At 45.1% G+C, this 9057-nt stretch overlaps 1 protein-coding gene across 1 annotated transcript in view; it reads left to right on the top strand.

The window, feature by feature from the left end:
* Window positions 1-8423, top strand: part of SCN2B (sodium voltage-gated channel beta subunit 2) — an 8680-nt gene extending 257 nt beyond the window's left edge. The window contains exons 2-4 of the mRNA XM_044666357.1: window positions 7116-7282; window positions 7642-7852; window positions 8224-8423. Coding sequence (XP_044522292.1) covers window positions 7116-7282; window positions 7642-7852; window positions 8224-8423 — 578 coding nt within the window. The remainder of the gene's footprint in view (window positions 1-7115; window positions 7283-7641; window positions 7853-8223) is intronic.
* The last annotated feature ends 634 nt before the right edge of the window (window positions 8424-9057 follow it).

Raw genomic sequence — 9057 nt, 5'->3', positions numbered from 1 at the left:
GGTGGCGGGCGGGGAGGGGGAGGGAGAAATGTTGCTCCAGAGCAAGGGATGCTCTTACTTGCTTCTGATATAGAAATTTGGGGAGGGTGGTGGAATCTGTTTTCGTCTCTTGTGAAAATTGTGAGCCCCAAATGACGAAAGACACATTTCTGTCTTTAAGTTTTCCTGAAAAGGATGGGGGCTAGATGGGGGTGGGGAGTCAGAGCAGAGGACAGACTGAATCTGTATTCTGTCTTGCTGGGATTTTCAGCCTCGTCCCCAGGTGATGGGGGCTCGGGACTGAATCTGATGCCCTAGTTGGAGGGGTCTCTCTCCATCGGGAATTCTTATTCCTTGGTTTTGGGGTGGGTTGGGGAGTTTTGGAGAGTGTACGGAGACTAGTGGGGGCAGAGGGCTGAGGCTTGGGTCTTCTTTTTATGCCCTGGGTCACTAAGAATGAGGGTCATTATTATTTTATATGTGTGTATGGGAGTAGGAAAGGAGGAGTCAGGTTGATTTTTTTTTTTAGAAAAAGACTTCAGATATAAACAAATAAACAAACAAACTTGAAGGTCCAAGGGCAAAGGAGAAGAAGGCATAACTTAAGATGGAGGCTGAGGAGAGCCAGAAGAAAAAAGAAGGGTGTGGATTGGGAGGGCTTGTGGATTTTAAAGGCTGAACTTCAGAGATGCTTGGTCAAGTCTTACCAATTAGCCCATCTGCCCCTTTACCCAGGGTGAGATATGCCAGGTAAGAGGTTCAGATTGTCTGTGCAACTCTTTTCATTACCTGCAGACTTCCTATAGGTCAGTTTGTCCACCTGCCAAGTGGTCTGGGAAGTTAATTTATAAGCCCAACTTAAAAGTACTTTTGGATCTCCTTTGCTTCCTTAACAATGCACTGGGCAAAGGGAACCAGAGAAGCGTAGTCCCTGTCTCCTGGAGCTTAGGTGGTGAGACCGATGCCTTCATCTGGACAGAATACAGGGCATATTGACAGCTGAACAGAGAGTGAACTACTGATAGGGTAATTTAGTGGAAACAATACTGGAACTGGAGTCAGAGCACTTGGGTTCAAAGCCCCGCTCTGGTACAAACTACTCGTTTGACCCTGGGCAAGCCTACTAAGGCCTCAGTTTCCTTATCTATCACACAAGAGATTACATTGGATTAACATTAAAGTTGTTCCTAGCTTTAAATCACTGGTCCTCCAATACTCAAATATGGCAACCTGTAGTAACTCATGATGCTATGAATAATTAAAAATTGATGATAATATCAGGGGGCAAATAGTCAAATGTTTAGATAGGATGGCTTTGGGAGACTAGGCTCTATTGTCATTCAGTTGTTCTCCAGTCATGTCTGACTCTTTGGGCCCTCATTTGGGGTTTTCTTGACAGAGATACTAGAGTGGTTGCCATTTCCTTCTCTGGCTCATTTGACAGATGATCAAATTGAGGCAAAACAGGGTTAAGTGACTTATCCGAGGTCACATAGCTAGGAAATGTTTGATCCAGATTTGAACTCAGGAGATGAGCCTTCCTGACTCCAGGTCTGGCACTCTATCTACTGTACCTCTTAGCTGCCCCTGGAGAATAGGCTGTCTGACTTGTAATTAGGGGGTAAAAAAACCCAAACACTAAAGAATTGGGATTTCAGGAATTTCTTAAGAAAAGGAAGGTTTGGATTCATCATGGGGAGGGGACTCTCAGAGCTCTCAGCCCTTAGACCATCACATCATCTCTCAAGCCTACCTATAATTAGATAGGAAAAATGAGCAAACAAACAAACAAACAAAAAAAGCACTGAACTCTAAAGAATTTTTACAGAGGCAAAAAGCAAGGTACAGACGCAGAAGGGGACAGCGAAAGCAAAGGAAACGCATGCAAAGTCCAAAAGAAAGGGAAGGCTTGGTGAGTTAGGAATTGGATTAGGGCAAGGAGACTTTCTGGGTAAAAAGTGCCACTTAGTTGATGAGAGTGAAATAGATGGAAAATCTACTTGGAAGGAATCAAGTTGGTAGTAATAAGAATAGTTAGGATTTATATAATGCATTAAAATATGCAAAGCCATTTACAAAGATTATCTCAATTAATTCTCACAACAACCATGGGAGCTAGAGAGAATGGAGGCAGATAGAGGTTAAGCAACTTGTCCAGTGTCACATAGCTAGTACAGTGGATTTGAAGCAGGATTTGAACTTACAGCTTCCTGGCTCTAGGACTAGTGTGCTAGCTAGCCACTGTACCACCTAACTGCTATGGAATAGAAGGGAGGATGAGAATGAGATAATATAGGAGGGCCTGATGAAAAGCTTTGCAATCATTTTTTTGAGGAGGCCAAGGCGAGCTGGGGAGGTGGGTGAAAGGCAGGAAGGATCTTGTACTTGATGCATTTTGTGAGAAGAAGCCAAGGGGCAGCTAAGGAAGTGACTCAGCAGAGAGAGCACAAGGTCTGGAGATGGGGGTCCTGGGTTCAAATCTGAACTTGGACATGTTCTAGTTGTGTGACCCTAACTGGATCACTTAATCCCAAATGTCTAGCCATAACTGCTCTTTTGCCTTGGAATTGAGACTCAGTATTAATTTTAAGACAGAAGGGAAGGGTTTAAGGAAAAAAAAGAGAAGAAGAGAGAAGAAACCCCTAGGGGGTCTGAAAACAAGGGATATATATTGAAGAAGGTGGCTTTGGTAGTGGCAGAGGATGGAGCAATACTTTGGGTGGGGTCCCTTCAGTAGAACACAACAGCAATGCAGGGCCTGCATGGGTGGGAAATTATGGAGACAGTAGGAGGGGAATTGTCAGGTTTGAGCAACTCAGTGGCTATATGCCATGAGAAGCAATAGATGTTTCCTTTCTGGACCACATGTTTCCTTTCCATGGTTCCACTGGGATATGAAATCAGTGATAAAGGGCTTCTCAGAAACTCTGCATCTGAGTTTTCTGTTAAGTCTTACTTTATTTATTTATTTAAAAGCCTTACCTTCTGTCCTACTAATAACTAAAACAGAAGGTCAAGGGTTAGGCATTTGGGGATAAGTAACTTGCTCAGGGTCACACAGCTAGAAATGTTTGAGGCCAGATTTGAACCTAGGTCCTTCCAACTCAAGGCCTTAGTACTCTATCTACTGTGCCATCTAGCTACCTCTGAGGTTATATTTTAAGTAAGCTTGGCAAGTGATGGTGAGAGATTTGACTCCATCCCATACGTACTTGAGATAACCCATTGAACTCTGGAGAATGGAGGCTCCTTGAATTTTTGCTTCAGTTTTCTCCTTCTTCTGTTTAATGTCCATATCAATGCAGGTAAGCAGATGATGTCCAAGAAGGCTTTAGATCTTTAGATTCTTTAGCTTGAGAATAAGAGTTGCTCAGCTTTCTCTAATTTCTGCCACTCTATTCATCATCGAATTTATTCCACCCCATAGCTGAACAGGTTTCTTTTCTCTAGTGTCCATAAGAAATGGGTCATTCAGCCTCCAACTGTAAACCTCCAAGGGGGAAGCAGTCCATTCCTTGTGGAGCAGCCCATTCCATCTTTGATAACACTAATTGTTAGGGAGCTGCCTTTAACTTGACCTCTAAATCTATATCTCTGTTTCTGTGTGACTTTGGCCAAAGACATCAAAAGCTGAAGGAATAGCCCTAGGAAAAAGAAACAAAATGGACTTGAGTTGTTTTGTTTTGTTTTTGTTACCAGATAAATCTGATGAACTGAACAGCAACCTCGAGTTTAACTTAACTGTTACTTTTCCCATCTTTTTTAAGTGGCTCTGTCATTACCCACATGACCTTGAACATTTTCCCTTGCTAGACTTCAGTTTCCTCATCTGTAAACTTAAGAGGTCAAACTAGATGATCTTTAATGTCCTTTAAAGAGTTAAATATTAGGATCCTAAAGTTTTCAGAGGCTTCACTCCTCTCTCTGAGCTGGTAGGGTTAAGGTAGTAAGCTCTCCTCCCTCTAGATGGCTCACACACCCTGTTCAGGATCTACTGCAGTGGTACCCCTGCTGGAAGAAAAATGCCTGCAATGCACCTAACTCCTGCTTCAACTCTGTGAGATCATCGGATTTCAAGCCAGCAGGACCTTCTTAAGAGATTAGCATCTACCCTTCATATTTTACAAAGGAGGAAGGAGAGAGAGAGGAAACGACCTGCCTGTAGTCACCCAGTGAGCCCATGTCAGAGTTAAGATGCTCATTCTCCCAGGCTCAACCCTTAGGAAAGAAGGAATTCAAGAGGAGGGCAGGGATGGCTAAAGGGAGAGAGCAAAGGCCACCTCCATTTTGAGCTCATCCAGACCTGAGTATCTCTCCTCCCTAGTTCTCTGCCCATTCTCTTTGCTAGATGAAGCCTTGATATCTCCCGGGGAAGGGGTTGGGGACTGTGGAATGTATATTAATATGAATTCCTTGGCCTTGCAGGGGAAGTCATCAAGTCCATCCACCTGCCTTGGGAACGAGGGTCTGGTACCACTCACTTCCTAGAATGGTTCAGAACCTCTTTTACCTTTAAGGCTCAAAAGGAGCTACTGGGACTAGAGCTGTTGTCGAGTCGTTTTAGTCATGCCTGACTTTTCGTGACCCATTTGAGTTTTTCTTGGCCAAGATACTGGAGTGGCTTGCAATTGCCTTCTCCAGATTAGGACTAGAGATGTAGTTTAAACTCAAGTGACCTACTTATTTGAAATTTTTAACATTAATCTTACTTGTACTGCGATGATCCTAGTCTTTGTTTTTCTTCCAAAAGATTTGTTAAGCTGATTATATATTCATCTGAACAAAGAGCTAGGGGGCTGTCAGTACCACTGGGGGTGGGGTGGGGTGGCTACAAGCTGCCCAGAGAGGACCCAGGTTTGAAATCCCTGATCCAGAAGGTCCCTTTCAGCTCTTAATAAAACAAAAACATCTGACTCTGACCTGCACGGCCTCTCCCGATGAGCCATTTCAGTATCCCTCTCTTTCGTTCAAGTTGTCCAGAAGTGCTCTGTCCTCCTTAATGAAGTCCACTGGGCTGAGCAGATGGAAGCCCCACGAGGGAAGTGAAGCTTGTCATTTGATGCTGCAGTGCAGCTGTTTTGTGGTGGAACCATTCAGCATAAAAATGTCAGAAAGCAAGCTATTCTGGACAGAGAAGGGGACCCCTATGGCTGTGGAAGTGCCCATCAGGGAAAACTCCTGGAAACTGTACTTCCCCTTCCCTTTATTCACTATAGAATTAAGTGAGAAGAGAGTTTCTAACTAGTAATTCTGTGCTAATCCATTGTCTCCACTACTTATTAGACATATTATGCTCAATCTTCTTGAAAGAAAATGAGCCAAATGGAGAACCTTCTGTTCTTTTGTCAGGTCTGATATTTAAGGTTCAGGTGCCGTTGACTTCCTTGCCCTTGAAACTGCTACTGAGCAGAAAAGTATTCACTATATAGTGTTACAAAAGGAAACACCCAGAAGTTGAAAAATGCTAAAGCCATGGGAGGAGCATGGTAGTGGGTGGTGAGGAAGCAAAAGCAGGAGATTTGGAGAGGGGAAGGCAGTGAAGCAGCCTCTTGCAAGAGAGAAAGGGGTGGCGAAGCTTCTCCTCCTCCAGGCTTTTTGGCAAAGGAAGGGAGGGTGATGTGAATACTGAGTGAAAATGTGTGTGTAGGAGGGAGATGGAAAGGAGCAAGGGGGAGATGCCCCTGGTTCACCTTCAGTGTCTTTCCCTTACCCACAATTGCTCTCTCTGCTACCCTTCCCCTTTAGTATCCTACTGAGTTGGAATTAGAGAATCTTAAAATCATAAGATTTAGAGTTGGAAGGGGTCTTGGAATTGTTCTGGAGCAGCCTCCCCCTTTTACAGATAAGGAATCAGAGCTAATGACTTGCCCAAGGTTACCTAGCTAGTATCTGATTGTACAGTACTCTAAGGTTTGCCACGAACACATTAGCTCATTTGAACTACAAGGTAAGCTTTGAGGTAGTTGGTGTTTTTATTCCCCGTTTATAGATGAGGAATTGGAGACTTATTGAGAGTAAATGATTTGCTTATGGCTACAAGCCAGCTAGGTGATACAGTGGATAGAATGCTGGGCTGGAGTCAGGCATTATCTTCCTGAGTTCAAATCTGGCCTTAGCCACTTACTAGCTGTGTGAACCTGGGTAAATCACTTGACCCCATTTGCCTCAATTTCTTTATCTGTAAAACGGACAGGAGAAGGAAATGGCAAACCACTCCAGCATCTTTCCCAAGAAAATCTCATGTGGGGTCCCCAAGAATTGGACGTGACTGAAATAACTGATCAATTGCAGCTACTATCAGAGGCAGAATTTGAATTCAGATCTTCCTAACTTAAGGTCCAGTGCTATACTGTGCTGTTTCTCCTAAGTAGCATAAGTGAGCTCATGTCATGAGAACCCTGACTACAAATCCTTCCCATTACTAGGATGATTCTCAGGAGTTGGAAGAGAAGATCAGAGATGACCAGTGGCTTGGTGACCCCATACTAAAATTCCAGAGAGGATCCTCTGGATAATTGTAAAGACCAGTTCCTTAGCTTTTCTTCAAAAAAGGCAACATAGGCACTGTTGGGGTGTTATTGTTTGAGTTTGTGGTATAACTCAAAGGACCTGCAGATTGAGGGAAAGGAAGGAGGCAGAATATGGCAGTTCTGTTGGATCTCCCTCTCCCCTCTCTTCTGCACGCCTGTCCTGTCCTGTCTTTGTGCTCAGATACAGATAGGTGCCTCGATGCACTAGAGGTAGGCAGAAGTGTCTGGGGAAGAAGATTGGAGGAGGAGGTAGGGAAAGAGTCCCCAGATAAAGGCACCAGGATAGGTTTCGTGCTTCCCCTATTGCACAGTCCCCTTTAACTTGATTTATCCCCCTTATTCTGTCTTCACTCCTGCACATCCACCCACCTCAGAGTTCCCTTTTTTGAATCTCTAAGGCCTCTCCCTCATCTTTTAGTTGTAGGTGTAGAGTCAGTCACCTGCCTTCTCCTGCCCAAATGACAGCTGTTCATGCTTTCCCCTTGTCTCATCACCTCCTTCATTGCCTTTATTCCTTTGCACCTCTAAGGGTGGAGGGGCTGGGCTCTTCCCATCACTCCAGCTCCATTATCTCTGGTTCTCACAGGCTTCTGATTTTGTCCCTAGTGCCATCAGCGTCAAGCATGGAGGTCACCGTTCCCCTGAATCTCAATGTCCTTAATGGCACTACTGTCCGCCTAGCCTGCACCTTTAACTCTTGCTACACAGTGAACAATAAACAATTCTCCCTGAATTGGACCTACCAAGAGTGTGGGAACTGCACTGAGGAGATGGTGAGCAAGGCTGGGAGATGGGACGGGGGGCTTAAGAGCAGCTGAGCTTGTTGAGTAAGCCGTCTTCCTTTTGGAGCACATACTTACTGCTGAGTCTAAAGTCCACCTGGGCTGGGATTTCTGCCAGCCCCTGGCTTTTGCCCAGATTTGGAGACTTCTTCAAGGAAGCTACGAGGATGGAAGGGTAGAAGGACTATAATGAGAGACACGGTTCTGTCCATTATCTTGGGGGAAAGGGGAAGGGATAGCCTTTTGGTAACAAGGTTCTGGGCCTGGGAGGGAAGTGAGAGAGTAGTATATTTGTGGCAGCTTTAAAAACTCCCCATTCTATGCTCTCTTTCTTTCTTCTTCATGATCAGTTTCTCCAATTCCGGATGAAAATCATTAACCTGAAACCAAATCGTTTTGGGGATCGAGTTGAATTCACAGGGAATCCCAGCAAGTATGATGTGTCTGTGACTCTGAATAATGTACAGTTGGAAGATGAGGGCACTTACAACTGCTATGTCATGAACCCACCTGACCGTCACCGAGGTCAAGGCAAAATCTACCTACAGGTCCTAACACAAGGTAAGCACTAGGATTGGGAATCAGAGGAGAAGGAAAATGAGTCAGGGTAACTATAGTGAGCTCCTCTCCTCCCCTTCTCTCCAAAGATGAGCAAAATCAGCCCTCAGAAGAACGATTCACTAGGCAGAATAATTGGTGGCAGGTGAGTGGGAAAAGGTGGCAAAATTATTTACTTAATTTACTTTTTGAGCTGGCAAAGCATCAGGGTGAGTTTTTTCCATCGTGTTAGGAAGGGCTAAAGTGGGACATGTAGATTCTGTTCCTGGCTCTGACCTGTCTCTAAGCTCTAGGAAGGAATAAGGCTTAGGAGGTAGTTTGGGGTTAGTGACCCTGTCTAGTCACTGCCATCTGTCTTCCCTTCCTCCTACCAGTGCCCCCTGAACGTGACTCAACGGTAGCTGTGATCGTGGGTGCCTCAGTGGGTGGTTTCTTGGCTGTTGTCATCCTGGCACTGATGGTGGTCAAATGTGTGAGGAGGAAACAGGAGCAGAAGCTGAACGCAGATGACCTGAAGACAGAAGAGGAGTGTAAGACAGATGGGGAGGGCAACCCAGAAGATGGTACCAAGTAAGGGTGGATGGTCTCTTGGCCTTCCTCCTCTCAAGCCTACTTGTCTCCTCTCATCCCCCACCCTATACAGTGTGCTCCTTGCCTACCCCTCTCAGTGTGCTTCTCTTAAGCCAGGATTCCAGTCCCCTACTCTGTGCCTCCTACTCTCAGCCCTCCCTACCCTCTTGCCCTAAGAGTGACTCACCTCTTTTCCATCAGAGACACCCACCATTAAACTAACTGGGAACTGATGTTCAGATGGGGTGTAGGAAAATGAGGGGGCCTAGTAGGTACCACTGCCCATATAAATGCCCATCTTTTTCCATAAGAGGAAGGTTAAAGTGGGGTCCTAGGCTAGCCATTCCTGTATGAAAGGTAGGAAGTCATCCCAGGAGCCTAAAGATGGAAAGGTATCAAAAGAAGATGATGGTGGAGGAAGAAATAAGCCCTCTCAGCCTGTCCAGAACTTGAGTTGAGTCTCTACTGCTTCACTATCTTTGGAGAGAGCCCTGTTTAAATGGCCATCCTGGCACTGTTGGGGCTACCCTGCAGATAACCCCTTGTGCTGGTTTTTGCAGTTTTGGGGAAGTGCTCCTAACAGCGAATTCCCTCAAAGTTCACCAAATTTTGTGGGGAGAGGAGTGTCTGAAGGAGTT

This window comes from Gracilinanus agilis, chromosome 3, assembly GCF_016433145.1.
Source record: "Gracilinanus agilis isolate LMUSP501 chromosome 3, AgileGrace, whole genome shotgun sequence".
Taxonomy (NCBI): domain Eukaryota; kingdom Metazoa; phylum Chordata; class Mammalia; order Didelphimorphia; family Didelphidae; genus Gracilinanus; species Gracilinanus agilis.
Note: the sequence above shows the minus strand (reverse complement) of the source record. Positions and strands in the feature narration are given on the sequence as shown.